At 40.2% G+C, this 24323-nt stretch overlaps 2 protein-coding genes across 6 annotated transcripts in view; one reads left to right on the top strand and one right to left on the bottom strand.

Moving 5' to 3' along the window:
* The first annotated feature begins 650 nt into the window (after positions 1-650).
* The window catches only part of LOC139109606 (O-glucosyltransferase rumi homolog), a 37259-nt gene continuing 13586 nt past the window's right edge, over positions 651-24323 (top strand). The window contains exons 1-6 of one of the 2 annotated variants that reach the window (XM_070668818.1): positions 651-1162; positions 1301-1478; positions 1574-1775; positions 1908-2186; positions 2268-2500; positions 2594-2679. In XM_070668818.1, the coding sequence (XP_070524919.1) occupies positions 1009-1162; positions 1301-1478; positions 1574-1775; positions 1908-2186; positions 2268-2500; positions 2594-2679 (1132 nt within the window). In that variant the 5' untranslated portion in view covers positions 651-1008. Of the gene's footprint in view, positions 1163-1300; positions 1479-1573; positions 1776-1907; positions 2187-2267; positions 2501-2593; positions 3070-24323 lie in introns of those variants that run through there. The other variant, XM_070668819.1, reaches the window with a different exon arrangement.
* LOC139109600 (matrix metalloproteinase-14-like) lies at positions 4025-23713 on the bottom strand. 4 transcript variants are annotated; one of them, XM_070668798.1, is made up of 10 exons: positions 21647-22591; positions 13561-13684; positions 12192-12299; positions 10405-10559; positions 10015-10317; positions 9778-9913; positions 9532-9668; positions 9058-9378; positions 8775-8967; positions 4025-4917 (listed from the first exon to the last, which is right to left on the bottom strand). In XM_070668798.1, exons 1-10 carry the CDS (start codon positions 21779-21781, stop codon positions 4778-4780), a joined length of 1752 nt encoding a protein of 583 aa, XP_070524899.1. In that variant the 5' UTR covers positions 21782-22591; the 3' UTR covers positions 4025-4777. The 4 variants fall into 4 exon arrangements, with proteins under 4 accessions (XP_070524899.1, XP_070524901.1, XP_070524900.1 ...); XM_070668800.1 differs by having other exon boundaries at positions 8886-8967; positions 21647-22590; XM_070668799.1 differs by lacking the exon at positions 4025-4917 and adding an exon at positions 5128-5255 and having other exon boundaries at positions 21647-23713.

Genomic DNA, 24323 nt, shown 5'->3' with positions numbered 1-24323 from the left:
TTTTGCACTTGACGCGTTGACGGTGTTTTTTCTTTTTTTTTTTTTTTTTTTGCAATTAAAGAGCGAAGCTGTCGAATATCAAGTGGCAGGAAAGGATAGGTCAAGAGTCAAGTTTAACAACAATTTGACATTTAATTTTTATTTGAAAATCTTTTTCGTTTCCATCACTTTACGCCTTTTGTTTGTAACGGGAGGGACAATCGTGCCGCGAGCGGTAGCGCGGCTGCGGAATCAGGAAAGTGTGAAGGAAGGATCCTGTCATTCTTAAGAAGTTTCCGTTCTCAGCGCCGTTCGATTGTCTCCCGGTTAGAAATGCACACGTTGGAAATCCAACTATAAACAATCCCCTGGCGTTGCTTTAAGAAGTGAGAAACTCGACGAGAGTTGGGCCGTACCGCGTATACATATATCTTGACTACATATAATAAAATTGTTAACTTCGTACAAAAACTTCATTACTTGAAGTTCGGCTTAATTATCAAAGTGCGATAGAGAGAGAGAGAAAAAGAAGTCAGATAAAAATGTCTGGCTGATATAATACTGATATGTCGCGGTCATAATACACAAAAAATTGCATACGTATATTATAGATATCATATATGTATATATAAATTTGATATCGAAACTTCGGAAGTTATTATTTATATAATATAATTCGTAAATATAATTAATAAGTAACATTCATTAATATAATATTCATAATCGAGTTAACAACTTTGTGCAACGATATTCCGTGTGCAATGGATATATTTTATGTATTTCCTTCATATTTGACGCGATAACGGCGCGTGTATCTGTTACGGGATTTACTCCATAAAAGAAGCCACGTGTGCTGACACCTGTAGAAACTTTTTGCTCCATCAACAACTTACATCTCTGTATTATCTAATCAGCGCGCTTCGTAGTTGCTCGCTTCGCGCACGGATGTCGTCGGCATGCAAAACCACCTTGCGCGAATGTTTATTAATTGCACGCGCAATTTGGCCGATTGAATTTCGTTAATGAGACATGTGGCCGATAATTTATATCGTACTTTTAACCATTTTCACCGATGGCCTATGCGAGGAACAATTTTGCTCGGCGAGCAACGACGACGCAAAGTTATGTGAAGGAAGTAAAAATGTAGATGTTGACCACCAACGATCGTCGTTATATAGAAAAGGTTTGCGATCTCTAATTAAAATTACCTGTCATGGTTATGTAAATTATTAAATCCCGTGATGATATATAATTGATCGGTGTGTGCTGATCAACGCGATAAGATTTCCGAACGACGTTACATAATATTTTCTATCCTTAGAAACAAACGAAAGGTATAAGAAATATCTAGTGGCAATTGAGAATGCAGAGCAAGCTTACAAGGAATGCAATAATACAAGGCAAAAGAACGAGTGCTTTAAAGATGTCATCGCGAGAGATTTAAAACCTTTTAAAGAAAAAGGCATAAGTGAGGAATTGATGGAAGCAACTAGAACTAGGTATCTTTGGCATTGCACAAGTATTTGATGATTTAATATTAGTATACTTGACCTTTGATCTCTGATTAATCTTCTGAATTCGATTGATATCACAGGGGTACATTTTACCAAGTAATTAAAGGTAAACTATACAGAGAGAAAGACTGTATGTTTCCAACCAGATGTGCTGGAATTGAACATTTCTTATTAAAAATAATTGGTAATTTGTCTGACATGGATTTAATTATAAATACCAGAGACTATCCTCAATCCAGTGAATACTTTGGTAATGCCATGCCAGTTTTTTCATTTAGCAAGGTGAGAAATAGGTCTGTTGCCTATTCTACAAATTTTGTTAGAATAGGATATACAATGTAATATTTTTGGGTGTAATTATATATTGCTTGACAAATTTGATAAGCTATGCAGCTTTGCAAAATGTATTTATAGACACCACAATATTATGATATTATGTATCCAGCATGGGCATTTTGGGAAGGTGGTCCAGCTATATCGTTATATCCTCGTGGTCTTGGTAGGTGGGATCAGCATCGTAAGTCTTTGAATAAGGCTAGTCTAAAAGTTCTATGGGAACAGAAGGAAAGTAAAGGATTTTTTCGTGGATCTAGAACAAGTTCGGAACGCGATAGCTTGATTTTATTAAGTCGTAATAAACCCCACTTGGTAGATGCTCAGTATACAAAAAATCAAGCCTGGAAGTCTAATGAGGTATATTGTTGTACTTTGATTATGAAATTAGCAGATAATATTTTACGAACGTATATAAAAAAAATTTAAACTTTATTTTAGGATACTTTGCATGCAGCACCAGCATCAGAAGTATCTTTAGAATCTCATTGTACATATAAATATCTATTCAATTACCGAGGTGTCGCAGCTTCATTTCGACATAAGCATTTATTTTTATGCCGATCATTGGTTTTCCACGTTGGTGACGAGTGGATGGAATTTTATTATTATGCCATGAAACCATGGATTCATTACATACCTGTTCCTAAAAATGCAGATCTAAAAGAGCTCGAGTAAAATTATTTGTCTTTTAATCTTACTGTATTATCGTTGCTGTTTGTCTTTATCAAACTATCAATTAATCTATATTATTTGTATTTTTTCAGAGATCTGATTGGATTTGCGAGGAATAACGATGATCTGTCAAAAAGGATTGCTCATCGTGGAAGAGACTTTATATGGAATAATTTAGGTATGTTAGATATTTCATATTTTTGGAAACAACTTTTGACAAGTTATAGTAAACTTTTAACATATAAACCAGTATTAAAGAAAGATCTCGTAAACATTAAAAAGGAACAGTAAAGTTGTCATAATTTTATATAAATGGTAAACAAATCGCGTGAAATCTTGCCAGATGGCACGGCAAAAATATTGTGGGTGTAACATGCAAATGAAATGAGCATATATCTAATAATATGCATTAAAAAATGATTAAAATAAACATATGTTTATTTATTAATATTATCTGTATGACGATGAAAAATATGATACAATAGAGATTTTGTTCAAGGCACGAAACATTAGCGTGGCAAGTTTCATGAATTATTAATATCCTAATGTCAGTAGTAACACAAAGAAAGGCGTTGCTCAATTAATTTTATGTACATTAAATAATAATATTTAAGCTGCTTCAAACAATTGTTTAATCAATTTAAAACGAAGTTATATAATAATAAAAAAAAAATCTACTTTCCGCGTTGTACAGAAATTTTTTCGGTTTAACAAATAGTGATGAGAAATGCAAAGCCTTTCTTGTTGTACTCTGATAATACTTAAAGGCTAAAGTATATATTTTTTTTAACAATTAAGTACTGGTCAAATATTCATAGTATTAGACATTAAGATATCTTTTTGAATATATGTAAGAAAATATAAGATACAGTTATCAGAGCTGTTTTAACATTTTTCAATACTGAATAAAACGAAGACAATTTTGACATATGTATACGATCTTCCCTTGCGCGTATCTTTCCGTTTTACGGAAAAGATGATTACGTACTTTTACTAAACGCGTATCGTAAGGTGCACTTTTATTTAGATCTTTTAATCTAGAAAAGGCACTTTGTTCACAAGAACTGTATAGATGTACAAATTCTCACACATACAGCACCATTAATGTCAGAAATCAGTCTGACAATTTGCATATAATTATTTATAATACTCTAGACAATTGCGTATACAAAACTACAAGATAAACAAGCTACCATTAGGAGAAATCGCGAAGAAAATGCTTATATTATTATATAAAACAAGGCTTCTCTCGTCGAGCGCACTTAACGGTCGTATTGTGGAAGCGAAATTAGACATGTGGTTTTAAAATGACGTACAGAAGAAGTTGCACTCGAATAGACTCCTCGACACTTACAGTTCTCTTTTTTAGAAAGTTGTATAAATTACAAAAATATTTTCTAAGGCACTTGCACATTGGATAACAGTCACTTTAGCACAATCGCAATGCAACAACGATGACACTAGTACTAAGTATTTATATACATGTAAGTGGTTTGCGGATGCAAATGAGATTAGACATTGAATAAAAATAATAGACTTGTAATTGCTTAGTGTTATACAGATGGAATATTTTAGTATTTACGTTACATAAATAGGAGGATCTATATAACATTTATATAATACTTTTATTCATCAACGGAGACGTAGTTTTTACAGTATTGTCGGTAAAGGATCTGATATTGCTTCATTAGTTATTACTTGTCATGTCACAATGTCCTGTTATCTCCTTCATGCACTTCGCGATTTAATTAAATGTCGAATCTTGAGGAATCGATATCTTCCCTTTGACGCTCAAAGTCTTTTCGCAAATGATGGACACGCGAATAAATAGGCAGTGTAAAATATTCTACGTTACATTAACTGCGCGTGAAACATCATTTAATGATATAACAGTATTATGCGTGTGCGTATGTGTACGTGTATTTCCCTTTTTTTTAAATTTTTTATTATTTTTTTTTTGCATTTACAAAGAAATCTGTGCAAGATCAAATATGCGCCTCGGTCTCGCGCAAGCACGCGGGTTTACGTGACAATGTTAATTTCATCGCGGAAAAACTGTTCTTCGGCAATTACATAGCTAATTTAATTGTCGAGAGCGCAGGTTGTCGAACCCGCTATGTCGACAGCGGATTCGATCGACAGGATTGTTCTTGAAAAGGGAAATTAAAAAAAGAAAAAAAGAACTCGGGACGAAAGTTGTTCAAGCATCGGACGCATTTCGCACACGCATACCTACTCGAGATCGGTCTGACCCTTGAAGTCGTCTCGGTTGTACCTTACGTAGCCACGACGAACCTCGCGATGATCCCCGTCGCGATGCTGAGTAGAATTTGCGACGTTCTTCCCGATAATTGTGACGAGCTCGCGGAATTTCCTTGATCCTGATTCGACGAGGTGACTAGCTCGTCGGTTCCTCCTGTCGAATTTAAATTCGAGTCGTAGTGGCGGGCAAAGTGACGTAGCGCAACTGTACGTAACGATTGGCACGCTGCGGGCACATGCGCACGTACGAAAGCGGGAAACGGTGCAGGTCGAACAGGAAACTATTCGGCGTTGGACATGTCCGGCCATTGCTCTCGTTCTCGCTCACGTCGTCGGTTGACGGTCGCCGCTGTTTGGAACTTTATTTGGTTTTGTTTTTTTTTTTTTTTTTTTTTCCGCGCGTAAAATAACCGAGACATTTGGCACGTGTACCGCGTCGTGGGATCCGCGCCGCTCACTTTTTCCCGAATTCGGGATGTACATTGTTGTCGTCTGGAAAAGGTGATTGCTCCCGGTTAATGCGGGTGGTGGACCATCGACTCGCACTCGCACAAGTCGAGGTGAGTCTCACCTTTTTTGTATATTTTTTATATATTTTTTAAACCAGATATCGTCACTGTACTGCACACCTCGGTACTTGGTGCTGCTCGCAAATGCGTAATCCTTATTTTATTTCTACCGAGACGCAACACGTCTGAGCGCACTAATTATTGTTGAATGGCAAGTTAATTAATTTATTGGATGTAATCTCATTTCGAGCGAAAATTACACGTTTGATTTGAAATCAATTTCGGATGATTGCAAGGATAAGCCATCTTGACATTTGGCGAGCACCAAATACACGAGAATGCCAATATCATGTTTAATTGTAGTATTAAGTAATTAGGTTAAAGTTAAGGATCCCCATGCTAGCGATGATGTAAATAGTAAAAAGTAGTTTGCGAATCTTGATTAAATTAAATCTTCACTCTCTGTCTTCTACCTCGTGACCGTTCTCGTTCGACAGCGATTACGAATTCATATTAAAAAAAAAAATTTATGCATCAGCAGTAAGACGAGAAAATTATACATTAATTTCTTTTGAACTTTATACACATATTTCACTGTCAATTAATTTTGCAAAATTTTTAAATTTCTACTATCGACTTGGAGTCGAAAACATGATAAATAAAAAATAGAGAGGCAGGAATATCAAGATCTTACGAATCAAACAAGTCTCCTGTAGCTTTTATCATAATTAAAAAAAAAAATTAATCCGCTGATGAACTATTTTAATTTAATTTAATTTAATTATCTATTGAACGTTACGAGTAATTCAGATAAGAGACGCTTATTTCATAAAGCAGAGCGGCGAGAGAGAATACAGAGAAAGGTGGAAATTTTTGTTTAATTAAGGTTTCCAAGAGTTAATAGTGCACTTCCTCACAAAATCCCATCAGTGACTCGAAGGGTAAGAGGGAAAGAGTTGTGCGAATTAAGGCCTGGTGCGTATCACAATTGCAAACCACACATTACGTAGTCAAATTATTAATCGGGGACACGCATACAAGATTAATTGCTTGTGCAACGCGAGGCGTGCCGCGTAAGAGACTATCTCTTCGGATTAAATTACTTTTTCGTACGAAGTGGTGGGTAAAACCAGGGTGATCCAAAAGTCGAAGACGATAGGAAAGAGGATCTCTCGTAAGAGTCGACGTGTTGTTAGAGATAGAGCAGGTTAAAGATACGAGTTGTTCCAATTTTTTTTTTTTTTTTTTATGCTAGATTAAGTTCCAAACAACGCAACTGCCAACCGGCAGCGATTCATGCACCTTCCCGTTTCACACCGATTGTGTGCAAGTGCACGCGTGTGCCTTCATTCGTGCATGACGATTTTAAAACAAGGTGCGTGATCGATTGATGAAACGTGTAATTTTTGGTATTATTCGCTATTATCTACGTGTGTCATTAAAGTTATGATTGATGGTACGAGATATGCGGGATGAGATTCATGCGTTGCACACGTGCAGGTATTACTTTATGTGCATAGTAATAGTAGTAATAAAGATCTCGCACTCTGGAAGAGGCAAGAGTAGAGGGTGACGCGTGTAGGATCAAAAGAAGGCATAAAATGTACGCGAAGCCATAACCACGTGCCGACGAATGGGAGTCGAAAGCCGTGTAAGCGATACGGGAAGAAAAAAAAAGAAAAAAAAAATAAAAAAGAGAGAGTGTAAAAAGCAAACTCTTATTTGTAGGATATATATTTACTCGTGTCCTGTTAAACTGGATGCGGCGACGGTGATATACGGCGACCTTTCGCGCCATCGTTATTAATTTTTTTTTTTTTTTTTCGACATCGGTGTTTTAAGAAATTAAACTCTTTGTTCTCATCCGTCGCCTGGCTAATCAATACTCTGGGCTTTTTAGCGTGCGACATATAATTATCAGCGGTACGCTGAAAAGCAGGTATGGCGTTTATCGGCGGCGACGGCGGCTGGCGTATGTGACTTCCCTCTCTCTCTCTCTTTCTCTCGGCCGCCGAGAGTGGGGAGGTGTAGTAAGCCGCGTTCCCTCTCAGTCCTCGGTGGCCTATGTTACGCGACATATCTACGCGCGCGCTTTGTGTGAGATTCGACGCACACCACGTCACGCCAAGATCACGTACGCTAGCCGCCGTCGTCCCAGCGAACGCTATATGTGTTTTTCAGTGCACTATAGTGAAACTGTCTACTAACTTATTCGTGAATCAATAAAAAATTGAAAAAAAAAAAATTATAAATCGCGAGAAACAATTTTAATGAATTCAAAACGTAAAAATCTATTCGCGGATCCATGACGTGATATAATCTCGCGACAAAACGATTAGCGATTGTATGATTAATATTATGAACAACGTTAACGACGAATGTCGATGTTAATAAATTAATGTTCTGTACGCACTGTATGTTAATTCAATCTTGTACGATGCAAAATATTAATTATAGTAATTAATTGATTACTTTCCAACTTTTTGCAACTCGAGTACGCTTGGTTAGTGATGTGTGAATAATAGAATAGGCGTAGAAAGATTGTCATTGATGTATCACGCGCGTAGACTTGTGCAAGCATTACTTTATTTTATTTTATTCTTTTTTTTCCCGCTTATTTCGGTCACCCAATTTCGTAACTTCCATGTAACATTCAATATATAGAACTAGAATTATGTTACGTTTAAAAAAAAATATGTTTCGTTGTACAGCAAACATATATGTTGCGTCACATCCGATTTTACTGATCTGTGACTCGATAAAACGCATAGGAGACAAAAGAGACACTTTTGAATCGTCATGCTCGTAATAATCTCGGGACAATTTTATAACGTAACGATATTTTGATACGAGCACAAAGCAGTTTACTTTAACACGCACGCTAGATCTGAATTTTACGTTAGGTTTTTGAAAAAAAATTTGGCTTTTGGTCCCTTCAAGTACTGCATGCACATGTCTTTTCGCATGTAGCCCTAGTATCGTAGTAGCCAGGTATACGAGACACCAAAGTTTTTTTAATACCGCGCTTCCTGCCTGCCTCCAAGGGGATTATTTGTTTCCACATTGATTATTTTCAGCGAATTAGAACGAATCAAGCAGACTACTAGGTATCCACTGTCGCGATTCCGCGGGGCATTAATTTAAAGGAAGCGCAATTCATGCGGATTCGCGGAACTTTATTCATCGCCAGATTGTTCTCGGAACGTTCCCGTATTATATGCGACGTTACACTAATAAGTATGGCAATTAACGGGTGCAGTAACGATAATTGCACTCGATAAAATTGCCCACGCGTCAGTGACAAAATGCACCCGGTAACCGAAGGCATTAATTTGGAATTTAATTTATTTAGAATCCGAGATATACGTCTGTTTCACTCGAGAGATTCGTCGTATCCGCTTCGATTTTGTGATAAGCGTAGGCTGAACTGTCGCGGACAGTGGTTACCTTTGAGCTTTTTTTTTTTCCCGAGGCTAGGCAGGATTCGATAAAGATTTTGTACCTGCGTCTAGAATGATGTCACCAACGTTGTCTAGATTACCGAAATCGTCGTATGTATCAGTATCAGCCACGTCCAGATTACTGGCAAATGCAAATGGCCAGTGATCATTACCTAGTGTCCCTCTGCTAGCCGACTTGCATCCGAACCACCAGTACGCCGTCGATCTTGGGAAAGCGGGATTAGCGTCGTCCACCTAAATTTAAAAGATAATTGTAAAGAAACGGGGTGTAACGAGAAAAGGCGCACGGGAAAAAAATGTTACTCAAAAATCCAGTATGCTTGCCTTGAACATCCGATCGTTGAATCGATAGTAAGCGTTATCTTGGAAGAAGTATGTGTAGCCTTTATACGTCACAGCCGCGTTGATGTGATTCGGTATGCCTTCCCAATTTTGTATGAGCTTGGGATAGTTAGTCCTCACCGGTGGCTTCGACGCCGGGTCGAAGCGCCAGAACTTCGTGCCCTTGTAGAAGTAGATTTTTCCATTTCCTGTCCACACGGTAGCCGCGTCGATGTTATCAGGAATACCGGTAAAGCCGTCGCTAATTTCCTTCGGATAATCACCGTCTAGGGTGGTATTGATGTACCTCCAGTATTGCGTGCCCTGAAGCAAAATAATTGCAGTGTCAATTACAGCGTAATCTGCATATCGAATTACACCGTTTTATTAAATATGGCGAAAAAGAGAGGAAAAAAAAGAAAAAAAAAAAACAAAATTAATTTTGGACCTCGCCTTCGATCAGGCGAACGCGATTACCTTGAAGAAATAAGTCTTGCCATTCCTGTATGTAAATGCAGCGTCTATATTTGATGGTAGCTCCTTCCACGTGCTAGTAATACGTCTAGGATAGCCGCTAGCCACGCCATTGTCCGTTAATTTCCAATAATGTTTTCCTGGAAATTATTTCCACAGTGGTATGCACCGAGCCACTCACGTATCTCTTCTCGCATCTTTGGTAGCATCCATAAACGCTAATAAAATATTAAAAGACTCGATACGTACCCTTGAACGCAATTATCTCGCCGTCTTTCGTGTTAAACATCGCGTCGACCTTCGGATCTTTACACAATGCAGGATCTTCTTCAGCGGGAGGCAAAGGTCGCGATCCCCGCGAATTGGTCTTCGTTCCGTAAAGAGCCTGAAATGATTTCGTATTCGCTATTCGAGTCGCGCTACTTCCATGCCCGCGGGTGGCATCTCGCGATAAGAAGAAGATCTTAGCTTCTAACGGAGGCGTACCTGAATCGCGCTGACGTCGTCTTGATCCAGAATAAAATGCGGGTCGTAGCCGCGATAGAAGGGCGCCATCAAGGCGCTCTTTACGTCGCTGTGACTTAGGCCGAGCGAGTGTCCGAATTCGTGGGCCGCGACCTGGAAGAGATTGGTACCGCGGTAGGTTTTGATGGTCCACCGTTCGGAGTCGTCGAAGTGGGCATCGCCGCCGTACACCGGGAAATACGCGTGCGCCAGGGTGCCGCCGGGTCCATCGAAGGGATCACCGTCACCGTGCTCGCCCACCTCGAATCGAATTTCGATGTGAACCTGCAAACGAATTCGGTAGCTTTGGTCAGAAAGTACCATCACCCGCGCCGATCGAGAATACATATGGCTCAATTGTACGAGGCTTACATTTTCATGCGCTGTTTTGCGGGTGAACGTCAGATCAGTCTCGCTCGACCAAACGCCGAACGCGTTCGCGATTTCTTTATCCACTTCCTGTTTATTCAGACCAGTTGGGTATTTGCTAATTTTGTACGTCAGACTCTTCGTACGCCATCTGGATCCTACAATAGAACGTTTGTTTTTTTATTCTTTTTTTTTGTTAATTTATTTTTTTAATACGTCTTACGTGCGTAAACTGCGCGGAGAGGCAGCGCGAGGAGAACAGAATTTGCTTTGTTTAAAAATTGCTGCGATGCAGTCTCGTTCGCACGCGTGCTCGAACGTACTCACGCATTCACGCATCCACGCGTCGCACGTAAACCATTCGTTTTTTTTTCCCGCGGCTGTTAACGTATGCGCGTACGTTCGTTCGCGAGAATGACGGAAATCCACGCCGCATATGCTATCAGGAATCCGCTGCGGGTCATATTCCGATATATTGTTCCGGTGCCGGGAATCGTAAGGCCGTGTTGCGTCATCGTATCGCCGCGCGTAAATTGTTTATTACTCGTAAGAATGAAGATTGTGGCTCGCGTGTTACGTGCTCATTACGGCGCCGCACAGCTTCGATTTATGCAACAGTTTCGCGCATCTCGCGCTCTTACGCAACGGCTCGTTACTGCGCGACGAGTCCGATCGAGTCAACGGTGAAGCGGGTATAACGCGCCAGTTATTGGACATTATTGTCGGGCGTTTTGAATTTTGTGCGGCTGACATTCCGTAGGATACACGCATGGCCGAACTTAGCGCCGGGGGAGTTCACTGAAACACGAAGCGCACGTGCTCGGGTTCAAAGTCACGCGGCGAGCTCCGCGCGAAACCCGTCGCTTTATTATTCCGTCGAAATTCAACCGTAAGAATGTTACTGCCGGGACTCTTCTTGGGGTTTCTTTCTTTTTTTATTTTTTTTTTTATTTTCAATACGACGTGACCACCAGGAAGATCGAGACGCCAACGAGTCCGGTATCGAGCGTTTTTTAACGAGACACTCCCTCGTATATAAATGTGAACGTTTTTCTCGTCGATCGCGAATACCCGAGGAAGGTATACTTGTCGCACGTTATGTATTTCAATGGCAAAAAGTTTCTTTTTTTTTTTTTTTTTTTTTTAAAGTCGAGGACTTCCGACCTTTCTATCAGAAAAGTATGTAGTCGATTCCGTTAACCCCGCCGTTGCTTAAATTGCAAATTGGATGCGGAATGCAACAGTTGATTCGAACGAATTCATGTAGCTCATTTAGAATGCATTTGGCACATCCGACAGATATGCTATCGTGATATAGATCCACGTGACCCGTTTAGGGTGACTGACTCTATATCAACTAGTATCGCATAGTGGTAGCGAGACAGCGGAAAGTCGGTACAAGTGATTCATTGAATTTAAAGAGACCTTGCGATTTGCATTAAATAATTTACGTGACTCTATACGAACTTTCGTTGTTTCGTAATAATTATTACTAATGTCGACAGTTTCTCTCTGTCTTTTCTCTCTTTTTTTTTTACATATTTTTTATATATTTTTTTATTTTTATCCCGATTGTCCATTTTACGCAGACTTCCCGCAAGTTTCGATAAACACCGTCCGATCGATTAGATAATCGCGATCGATCAAACGTAAAGTTATGTCACGCCCTGCGATTACGTCTACACTCTTGATTGCACTCGACTTTCTTAAATTTGTCAATTACCGATTAAGTTATATAAAGTAACGAAATCCATTGATCTCACGATCGACTTCGGTACAGTTTCACTCACCTTGAAGAGCGTATCTCTTCGATCGTCCATCGGCGGCTGGTCCCACTTTGTCTTTAACGCCGCATCTTGGCGTGGCCATAAGCTTAATGGTCTCGTCATTCAGTTCGCCTGAAATAAAGAAACGCGTTCGGATAAGCGCGAGAAATATTGCATATCGTTCTTTATTCACGAGAAAGCGACACGTTGCTGCTTCCGGTTTCTTCTAAAATAGATATCCTCGCAATCGCCTCGACTTATCGTTCCTCGTCTGTGCGTGAATCGCGTGATGAGGATATAACGAAGCGCCCGGGTTCTCGCTCACATTAATTGTTAGGATATAGAATCTAGGCTGCCAGTCGGCAACATCAACGCTTTTGTACGCGCCCCGTTTTCTCGCACCCTGTGCACGTATTAATCTCGCATGCATGTATGCGCAATATGCATAGTTCGCGGGAGTACTCGTGCATATGCCACTACTTGGTTTCGCAGCGTGGTCACGCGACTCGACATTTACAGATCCATCGCTGCCGGCGCAAAGGTCGCCTGATATGCGGCCGAGATTGCAATTTTTGTAGCTTTAAATTTTTTTTTTTTTTGAATAACAAGAATTGTTTTTTTTTTTTATTGAAGAGTTGTATATTTATTAGCAGTTATAAATGTTTCAACGACGTTACGTAGATTATTGCCGGTAAACAGGCTTCATCTCGAATAATGCCGCTACCGATGGCCTACAATTTCACAGTTAGATCACTTCCGCTCACCTTCGGTTTTTATTGGACTCTATTGCTTGTGTTTCGCCCTGTCATGGACTCGTTTAGCATCTCTATATATTGATTGGCAAACTTGATCCTTTTCATTATCACTTCCGACAATTTTTGCGACCGTTGCGATGCAAAGTTTTTTTTTGTAGGGCTTTAGGACTGCGTATTTCTTATAACGAAATTTTCTCACGTGAGAAATATTTCCCAAAACGATTACTTGTGGAAACTGAGGCTTCTACAGTGGTGATTCACTGGCTGAAACGTTAAGCTGAATTCGGTCGCGTTTCATCGAATCCTGAATCATCGCTGTTCATTATCGTTAACAATCTAAATTGACTAGGGGACAAAAAGCGAGAGACAAGAAATGGCTGTTGTCGTCTCTCCAGGTGATTTGGCCGCGTTCAGGGCAGAAAATTCATCAGCGAGCTTAGTAAATTTTTTTAATAATTTTCTGTACTTTTCCGCTTGAATCATCAATATCGTTCCGTCTACCAAGATTTGATAATAGATAAAAACTCAAGTATCTTCTATAAGCACGTAATTATAGTACATATACGGTATACGTATATAATACCGATATTTAAGAATAAATTCAAGCCCGTAGAAAAAAAGAAAAAAAAAATACTTACCTGTTATATTAAGACCGGCGAACGCCTGGAATTCTTCTATCGCTGCCGTCAGCTTGTTCTCGCTTAAAAAAGCACCATTTTCCGGATTTATCGGCGGCAAATATCCATATTGCGCCAGATAATTCTGCAACATTAGAAAAAAAAAACAAACTTGTAAAGCATCTTTCTCTCTTTCAATTTTATTATCGTTTCATCGGCGCGAAAGTATCAACGCAGGCATCGTTGAACTTTTCCAAGTATTCCAGCGATCCGCGTGTATCGATATTTTCTTGTTGACACGAGATAAAGGTATTGCATTGCGAAATCCCAGATAGTAATTGACGCCATTGGCGGCAAAGAGAAAATTTTCGGCCTCTAACTTTCGGTGTCATAACGTGTGTAACGTTGACGTTTTACGAGCTCTGCTTTACGAAGGTGAATAGCTAAAGATAGGGATATACCTTTTCTTATCCGCGTGTAAATTTGCCGACGCCCTCGCGCCGAGTCTGTCGCTTCTCCTTGCGATCGTCCGCGTGTTTGCACGGCTAAAAATTGTGCAATTACGCGGATGAGAACCGGGGATATCTTCCGAGCGTCGCGCCGTGCTTTCGATTTCAAGCCTTCGGCTTTTTGCGAGTGCACGCGTTAACTTATCGTTTCGCCCGCTTGCAACGTGCGAGCGCCAATTGTACGTGACATATTTCTAACTCCGTATTTAAAATATTACTGATTCGGCGCAGCGCGGGACGTGCTCTTTTCTCGCGAGGCTGCGTGTCGCAAGAACGATACGACCCGCGCAAAGATCGTCATTAGAGCCAATTCGGATGACGTTACGTTCGAAGTACAGATTACCTCCTTAAGAATGAGTCATCCCTTATATCGGACACGGAAAGTACTGTCTGCTTCTCTCGCCTGTTCTAGATTCACGTAAAACGGCGATCTTGACGGACGATCGTTTCGAAACGTATCAGGGATAACTTCCCCGTCGCTGCGCGGAGAATTAGCCGATCAATTTGCTATCGCGTGCATTCTTTCGGGGCAGCCTTTGTATCGATTTAGTTTCCGAACAAAAGCCCTTCGAGCTCGCCGGCAAGAACGTACGCGTAGCTCTAATCGCAGATTTATTAATTCACCAGCGAATTACAAGCTCGATACGCGTAACCGTACGTAAGAAAAGTATAGCCAGCAATACGGGTATTAATTAGGTTTAAATAAAATAAGACGAGATATTACGGAGCTTTAGCGCTGTTTATGAATCAGAGGCGTAGTAGACTTGAAAATAGCATTCGGCAATCGTTGCAACTTATTATTGCGACGTAAAGAAGTAGGTCCGGCGAGTAAGTCACGCGAGAATTATCAAAGTATTCATGTTGGTAGATTTAAGCAGATTAGGCTAGCAGCCGGGAGAGCCGAGGAGACTGACCTAATCGTCAACGGACGTTTACTGTTATTTAACGACGCTTGCACGCACAATTTATGTTCACATTAATATTCCGACGATCGATTCGCTGTAACCGCGCGAAGAAAGACAGGCGATTTATACGTCGAGCCTTTTTTTTTTCCTCTTACATATTATTCATGTCGCGTGTCGTTAAAAATAAATATTTATTAATTTTAGAAATCGCATGTGAGGAATCTAAGAAAAGACAATGCAATCTTTCATAATCAGCGTAAAGCTACGGTATTCTTTCTCGTGTGACAAGCACGCTGGAAGATTTAACAATCGCACGACTGCACTTTGGTATTCTGTAAATTAGATCGTTTAAAAAAGAAAAACAAAAAGAGGTGAACTGCGGCGTAATTGCAAAGTTACGGCGTGAATCACGCGTTGCAGAAAGTGGAAGAAAGAGAGGAACGCATAATGGGTACATTCATTTGGATGCTTTTGGAGTAATCCGATGCATCCCTCGACAGCGGTGCAAAGTTTCTGAGCGCAGCCTTGGATCGCTGATTCATACTCTTTAGGACAAATATTAAACTCACGCCAACGTATAGTTTAAAGTTAATATCCGTGATAAATATTTCGTCACGGTATAAATAATCGGCTAGGTCGCGGACTATGATTTTTTTTTTTTTTTCTTTTTTTTATACCTAACGTTTTCCCTTCTTCAACGAGTTTATCGGACTTTATCGAGTTTTTCAATGGCAGAGAACAACGATCGTGTGCGTAACTCGAATGGAATTTCCAGAACCGTATCTTTCGCTGATAAGAAATTATTTTTGTAAGACTGAGTGTTACTCCACCGCGATATTAATGTTTAATTTTGTGGCTGTCGTACTTCCTTCCGATCGAATGAATGAGGTGATTCAGCGCCGGTACGAGTCACAAATTTCGTAATTCGCACCAGGCAAGTCAGCTTCCGCAAAGGTTGAGATTTTTATGAATGAACGTAAGTGGAGAGTGCATACACGTGCGTGTGTCACGCGTGGTAACCCCTCTCTTCTACACTCTTTCTCTCTACGTGTAACATATTTGTGCATGTGTGAGGAATCAATGCTACACTACGGTGCGACTGAATCAGCCGAGTGGTTTTCCGCGTATATCCGATCATGACTTGACTCAGCCTCGGGCTTCGCGTTGGAGGTGTCACTGAAATTCAAGGTCTTTCTAGTGGATGCTGATCATCGATCGGCGGGCATTGGCAGCAGCTGCCTTCTACTAATCCCAAGTAAGTGAAGCTTATAATAGAGATGTGTGATTAACGTCGCCAGCTCGTTAGACTTACGGACGTAGAGATAAATGATAATGAACAGCCGCGAAAATATCCAGGCAAATACCCCCAAAACGATCGTTGATTTTTAACAAACCGCAGCGATTTGGTAACTAAACATAAGGGAGATACGATTATAGGCTTTGAAGCACGGAAGGCACATACACGCGATGATTATCCGGATGTTCCTTGTGTAACCGGAAATGTACGCGCAGAAAGATGCACAATACATTGGTTGAAACCTTGGTTACAATTATATTTTATGACCGCGCACATGAGTCGCATTAGAATGATACGTTGAGAACAACCAGAGTAAATCTCTCTACGTCATGTGGATATCATTCCAAAGAAAACGAACCGCCTACACGTGAAACTATCAAACTTAATTTTACAATGAGGTTTTCTCATTTTTTTATTTTATTTTTTTATTTTTATTTTACAAGCGGAAACAAGGAAAGCTTTCGCGACGGCAAAATGGTATCTTTAAAAGATAATTACTTCGTTTTAATCGATTATGAACGATTTTTTTAATCAGGAATTTCCCTAATTCCTTCCTCGTTAAATCATACCTATTTTCTTAAAGACCGATCGAACATCCGCTATTTAATTTACGTCACCGAATGCCGTATGAATTTTTTTTTAATAGTATCTGGCGTGTCAGCATTATCTGCAAATTAACATAATGGAATTTCGGACGGCAGAGAAATTTCTTGATCGTATGTTATTTATTTCCTCGGCGAGAAGTCTCTGCTCCGAGACTTGTAATTTTTGTATATTGACGTAATTACATAGCGGAACTCATGTTAGGCACGAAATGTTTTATATCCGGGTTACCTTGAATCCGTCATTCGAGGTCTGACGTTAGAATATTATCCGCGATAATATTCTTTCGAAAGTATAGTCCGCGCTAAAAGTGGCACGTTATTGATCTCGCGGATTAGGATGTTGTTATCTACGTTCCTCGTGCATTTAATAATGAAAATTGAATAGGTTTAATTTTTTCTCTTCTTTTTTTTTTTACATCTCTCTTCTTCCGTGTGTCTATTAATTTTTTCGGAGTGACGAATGGACTTATCGTACGTCACTCACTCGTTATATATGAAGCACAACACTCGTTTCCGTGACCTGAATTTTTGGTCATTGAAAGTAATTTCGTGTTACTTGCAGACGTATCGTGACCACTGTCTACAGTGGATAGCCGCGGAAAGTTTAATTTCTTTAATTCGGAATATCTGAGATGTCGAAAAGGCTAATACTACTTATCGAAGTATAATAAATCAGTCATCCCGGTGTAATTCTGGCTATTTTTTTTTATGTCTAAAGTAGACAGAAAATTTACTGGATGCTAACGAAAATAGATGAAGGGAATATCTAGGTCAACCGTCGATTATACGATTCTACGATTAGTAGATAGCAGGATACCGCAAAGGCCAAGTGTTTTATGCTAATGAAAACTCGAGCAGCTCTATCTCAGCGGAACGTAATATCTCCTCGAAATACCCGTTGGAATTTGAAAATTGCATCGACGAATGCGACCGTTTTGATCGAAAAGTCGTGTGATTCGCCGCGTTAGAATTGATTGAAATTTGACGAATACGTGAGATGCATCTAAATGGTATAAGAGTTTTGCGCACACCGGTGCGTTTATTATCTTGTCGCGTTATCAAAGATAACAACTCGGTTTGCCGTTTATATTCACTTCTTTTATTTTTTTTTTCTCATCATTTAAACGCAGTTAACTTGTAGCACATAAATACATAAATTATACATATACGATTCTGGCCTGTGCAATAATACTTGCTAAATACGCGGTACGTACATTTTCTTCTATTTTTGAATCGCTCCCAGTGTTTGCGAGTTACATCTCATTTTGTCATACAAGCACAAAACGGGGTAGATAAGATTTTTACTCGTCGATTGTGCGCGATCGATACTAGTTAGTCTGACTTGAAAGAGGTAACTTGAAAGGTTAACGTAGGTAGGTTTTTGACTCTGTCCTGCCACGTGAGAATATAAAACGTATTATTTATTGCACAAGGCATTTGTGCAACGCGAATGCGAATTATATTTATATATAGAGAGAGAAAGAGAGATTCTGAAGAAAAAGAAATTTTTCTTCGACCGTCTACCGCGCGATAGTAAGGTTTCAAATTTGTTGATTATAAAATAAAAGGAAGAAGCGCATAAAAGTGCCAAGTATTGCACCGGCCTTGAAGAGGTCTTTGTCGACGCAAACGCCATCGGTATTCCATGTCCTCTGTTCTCGCGAACGTTGTTTGAATATGAAAAATATATTCCCCGACCATCCACCGTTGCTTTGTACAATATGCTTTTCCGTATGTGTACTTTCCTCGCGATAGCTTTTATCTTTTATAAAAGTACCACGAGTTAAATCACGAGGAACGAATTTAATTAAAAAAAAAAAAATTAATCAAACAGTCGATTAGTTTTCAGAGTTTCTGAAACTCGATACTGTTTTTATATTAAATGTGTTTGATCATTCGACGCGTTAACTTATCTTTGAACGATGTCACAGTGATATCGTCACTTCGTAATTTTATTTATTTGCTGTTGCCTCGATCATCTCGGCATATTAATATAAAAACGATTAATTTCACTGATTTGCACGATTGCAGAATAATTTAAAAGCCAGCCTGAAGGAAAGATTAAAGTCGATTAACATGTCAATTTCCTGATCTGCGGTTTTATTCGAATAATTTGAACAATAATATAAATATTATATTTAAGATCAATAAATAACGAGAGGCGGTGATTAAAAGAAAAAAAAAAAAAAAAAAGAAACTCAAAAATCGTTGATTCAGCAGGCATTGAGGTAAAATAGTTTAGCTTGCAAGCAACACGCGATTGATATCTATATGTCACATGAGTCATTGCGGTGCAAGCGACACAAATGCGAAGTTTTCTTATTTTTCTTTCTTATTGATAAGCCGATGGTTCGAGTTTCAACGTTACGTCAATGTCAACTGATGCTAATGCGTATAAAGATTGATGCATAATTTTTAGAACTGCGCTTTACTTAATAAAATAATAATACGAAGAAGATAGCACGAAAGCGAGGAACGAGACTCTTTTGTACGATCGCCGTCGCACTCGAACAATAGAGCATTTAAGTGACGGGGCTCGTTTAGGCGAATTAAAATTAAAAATTAGGCACGGGAGCAGGTTGCGCCGGGAACAATTTTTCGAGTAACCGTTACGAACGCATTACGTAACGAGCAACGCACGTGCAAGTCCCACGTGTTGAGTTACGTAAACCACACGGACGTGTTCGCGGAAATAGAAATAGCGGTTTCATCAAGAAATCAGACAGTCACTTTAACGTGCTACGATTATATTAGCGTGCTCGCGTATTATTTTGCACAAACGATTATTTCAGGTTTATTGTGTAACTGTTCCAATTAATTATAATATACAATTGTAAAGAGGAGCGACTCGGGAGTTTCATTATCCGCGGCATTGGCTATTGAAGACGCGTGTCTTATCGAGGTGTCGAACCGTCTCCGCGAGTGTGCCCGATGCAAGGCGCTGCTAATCACGTACCTTAATTTTTTTCTTCTTTCTTTCTTTCTTTTTCTTTTTTTTTTTTTTTGTTCTTGTCCACGTGTACTCGACGCATTTGTTAGTCATCAACGATACGTTAAATAAAAATATCGTTCGTGCTTGAGAACAGACAACCAGCACTCTGATTTATGCGGCAGCCGCGTCTCTGCTTAATATCGTTGAAAATAATCGAAACGTCGCGCTTGGAAGTGCCACCATGCTCCTCGGACTCGCAAAAATACCCCCCCGTCGTCGTACTGAACTTGTTGATCCTTCGAATCGGGCTCGAAAGTCCTGTAATCTCATCGCTGAAGTTATACGAACAGAATTTATTTTTGTCTAGCGGCAATATTTTATGACTGTTAGGCTATTCATTTATTCACACACGGCGGAAGATTCGAAGGCTTTAACAGCCGCAAATGCGGTTTGTTATCGAGGCAAAAACGATCTTTCGACAGCCGGTGTAATCCAGAAGGAATAACGCCCGGAGGCTTAAAAGAGCGAACGATCGGTAGATTGAGCGACGATGAGAATATCTATGATCGGATTGTTACTATTCCGATGACGGCTGGTGACGGACCGTGTCCCGACTACGAATCCGATGGCAATCACGGTGACAAAGGCCAATATATGCGATCTCTATATATCGTACTTCCGTGTTAAAGAACATACATTATTTACGATGCCTAGTATAATTTAACGAGAATGCATAAAAAAAAAAAAAAATGAAAGATGCGCGATTTGACGGTTCTGGCATCTTGCCAAGCGTTGGAGAAAGATCGAGGTATTAAAAGTCAATTCAACAATTTCATTAGATACGTAGCGGTATTCGAAGCGATAGGAGATATCGTAACGGATAAGAAGACGCTTTTGTTTTCACCGTGCCAGGTTTTATATTTCTAATTGTGGTAATTTTTACAGCCACACGTGGCGATGCATATACATATATTTTTTTGTCCCTAAATATGCATACTCATCAACGCGGTAATTGCTGTTTAAAATTGCAAATGAAAAATTTTTCTACAGTCTCGCGATCAAGAGTATCGTGCGCGCAGCGCAATAATATAGATTATTAAGAGTTCTCATTTTTTTTCTTTTTCTTTTCTTTTACGTATAAAAACTTAGATCTCGTTAAACGTGAATACGTAAATGCGTGCTTTCGTTAATTCATTAGAAAGATGACCTCGATTTTTCACGATGAATTTTATATTGCATTCGAGACAATTCACTGCCGAGTTGAGAATAAGTAAACGTGAGGTGTCGCGTTTTTATCTGTTCAAGAACATCAGATAAGGCAAAGTGATTTTTCGACCGTACGTTTACCTAGGCCGATAATTAAGTTTGTTATCGCTAAATATATGTGGCGTAAATCTTAATGTAGCGCTCGTTGTATTAAGATTTATGCGTGCGCGTACCGATCCGAATATTTTATGCGCCAGCGTGCGAATCAGGAAGGAAAGATTTCCAGAGTGCTCGATTTTTCGTAGTGCTAGCTTTTTAGACCGAGAGAACGTCTCGCAGAAAACAAATTTGGAGTGATCAATGTAATTGAAACTCGTCGCGGCTCGAAGATAAACGTTTTTCCTTGGAATGCTGGTTCGCGCTGTTTCAACACGAATATACATATGTGTCGTGCAATCTTGCATTACTCATATGTGACGCATCGTGAGGATTACTGCAGATCATTCCTTTCTTCCGAAAACCGCGGTAGCTCGCAACTACAACTCGCCGCGAGTTGTAGATTCGACACCAACGGTAGACTTAATTTTCACCCACGCGTTATATATATCTTAATTTTTATTAGCGAGAAAATTAATTGATTCTGTTGTTCTTACCGCGGCAGTTGTGTCGCTGATGACGACATTACTCGGCGCTGCTTCTGTATCCGCGTATAAAGCTAAGAGGCCTATTGTTATCAGGTAAACGTCGACTCTTCGCTGTCGCAAGACTACCTCTGTCCACCTCGTCATATTTCCGACGACGCTGCTTTCGATCCAACTTAGGTCTTCGTCGAGCTAAATTTTCGCCCTTCCTCGGACTGATGACTTCCTCCCGCGTAAACGTCGGGTGCTAGATTTTACACTCCTGTTCCCGAAGAGCACTGAATACACACGTAGCACGTGCTTCCGTCGAACACCCCGTCGTACCGCGATGTGCTCGCAACGTCGAGCCAATGTCGGCCGATAATAGGTACTTCCGATTTGAGCCGTCCCGCTCGGTTAAACTAACGAACTACCTATGTAATTATCACGGGCTCTCGTTGCTACTCGCCGCGGTGGCTTTGCTCGCGAAGGAAGGGATCTCCCGTTATCCTCGTATCAACCGTTTCCACCGTAGTTCTCGACAGAGTACCACTTGGCAGGGTGGTGGTCTTAAACGTGGTTGCCACAACACTATCGATCTCGTGGTGTTTTCCTCGCTGGTGGTTCGCGCTCCAGGCTCGCTATTTCGCTTTGTTGCTCCGAACGTGACTTCCCGACGTTAGCTTGGCTCGCATGTACGCGTATTACGTGCACCTCGTTTGATTTTCAGGCCTCCCTCGAGGTTTTTTTTTTTTCTCCTGTTTTTTTTTCTTCCCCGTGAACTTGCCGAAACGATTCGGTTTCCCTCGGTCAATCCGATAATCCAGGAGCGAGGGAGGATAAAACGAAACAAAGACAAGATATAGGGTGAAAGAGAGAAATCAATACTGGGGCCGGAGCGAGCGAGGACAGATCGCAGGGACTGGCGGTCCACGTCAAAGGAGAGGATACCCGATGAGGAACGCGCGGATACGCGGTGCTCTTTCCAGAGTCCACCGCCACTCTGAATCGTAATCGCGAGTCCTCCACTGACTTTTATCGAGATCTCCCACCAGAGCTGCGTTCGCCACGGTCACCAATCGCGCACCACAGCGCTCCTACGTTTAGGTACATACATGTTGCAGCGCTGCTACCTTTGCGTGCTGGATAGTTAATCAGATCGGGTGCAAAGGATAAAGTCACACCGTAAACGAGCACCACGCCGTGTATCCCTCGATCTTATTCCGTAATCATCCCTTACTTGCCCGTCACCTAGTTGCGCAGGTTGTACTCATCTTTTTAAAGCACTCGCCCGGCAAATGCCGAAGCGATACCCGCGCAGCGAGACACTGTACCATTACTGGTGTTATTGCTCCTCTCGTATTTTTTCGTTAATAATTAGGGAATGGGGCGAGCTGGTTCACGGAATCGATGAGTAACGGAGCGATATCTCTTTATACACACGACGTTCCGATATATATGTTTGAACCTTAGGATTCACTTTTTAATATCTATTGTCGCGAAGGAAATTATATTCCGAGAGGTTTGCGTGGGTAACTTTGTGACTCATTCGGGTTTTAGGCTGCTTTCCATTCCCAAGAATTTCTTTAACGATGCCGACGACCGCAGGCCCCGATCCCTGGTCGGGATTGATGCATAAAATTCATATGTAGATAAACCTTCGCGCGAGATTCAAGTAATCTTTCAAAAGAACGTCCTGTCTGCACAAGCGACTCGGCTCTCCACCCGGTGACAATTTTTAAGTGTTTATTTTAATTTGCACACACGCGCGGAGGAATCTCGTTCTTTTTATATTAATTAAGAAAATTTTTTCCACTAGTAAAAATGTCGATAGCGTTAACGTGTAAAACGATCCAAATACTCGCCACAATCGCATATTATTTGTAATATTCGATCAAATAATCGAATAGTGCTTTCTCTTTTATTGCCGGTTATCTATCCGCACCGGTGTTACAAAGGATACTTATGTATATTAACCGAGAAACCACAAGCCCCGCGGAGACAAAACTTGAATGTAAATGGCCGAGTACATTGAACGAATGAGTAAGCATCGAACATTTTTAGTGTGCACAATCGCTGCTCTGCATTTCATTTTTTAATGAATAAAGGAATTTTTTTTCTTTTCTCTTTCTCTCTTCGATTATTTTTTATTAACGCGTGTTACATGCCTATATAAGATTAATAAAAGCCTTTTTGTCCGTGAGAAAAGTTCCCGAATGGAGGCAATGATCTTTGCTTTTCGGCAGAGATGGTGAATAAGAATAGGTCGGCGAAGACATCAGCTCGAGACGATCGCGTCCCAAGCCGCGCCCCAAAAAAAATTATATTCCGCTCGTACCCGATTCTTATTAATTTTTCCATCTTTTCTTTTTTTGCGAACGGCGTACGCTATAATCCTAATCGTTTGTCGATTCACCCGATTCATTTGAACCCTTCGTTTCTCGACACTTTGATTCACCTGATCAAGGCCATCGTCTCGTCGATCCGTTCGCATTCGATTTCATCTTGTTTCTAATCACAAAAATTAGCAGATCGTACCTCCCGAACCGAGATTAAAAAATAAAATTATAAATTAAATAAAAAGGAAAGGATCTCTTTATCAGAATTATTTGCATATTTGCTGTTTCCGTTCGTTCGGCAAAGATTCAAGTAATAAATTAATGAAGCGTGTAAAAGGTAATCTGAAAACAAAATGTTCGTGATGAAACCT

The sequence above is a fragment of the Cardiocondyla obscurior genome, linkage group LG18 (genome assembly GCF_019399895.1).
Source record: "Cardiocondyla obscurior isolate alpha-2009 linkage group LG18, Cobs3.1, whole genome shotgun sequence".
In the NCBI taxonomy this organism is placed as follows: domain Eukaryota; kingdom Metazoa; phylum Arthropoda; class Insecta; order Hymenoptera; family Formicidae; genus Cardiocondyla; species Cardiocondyla obscurior.
The sequence above is the reverse complement of the archived record's forward strand: the minus strand, read 5'-3'. Positions and strand labels throughout refer to the sequence as shown.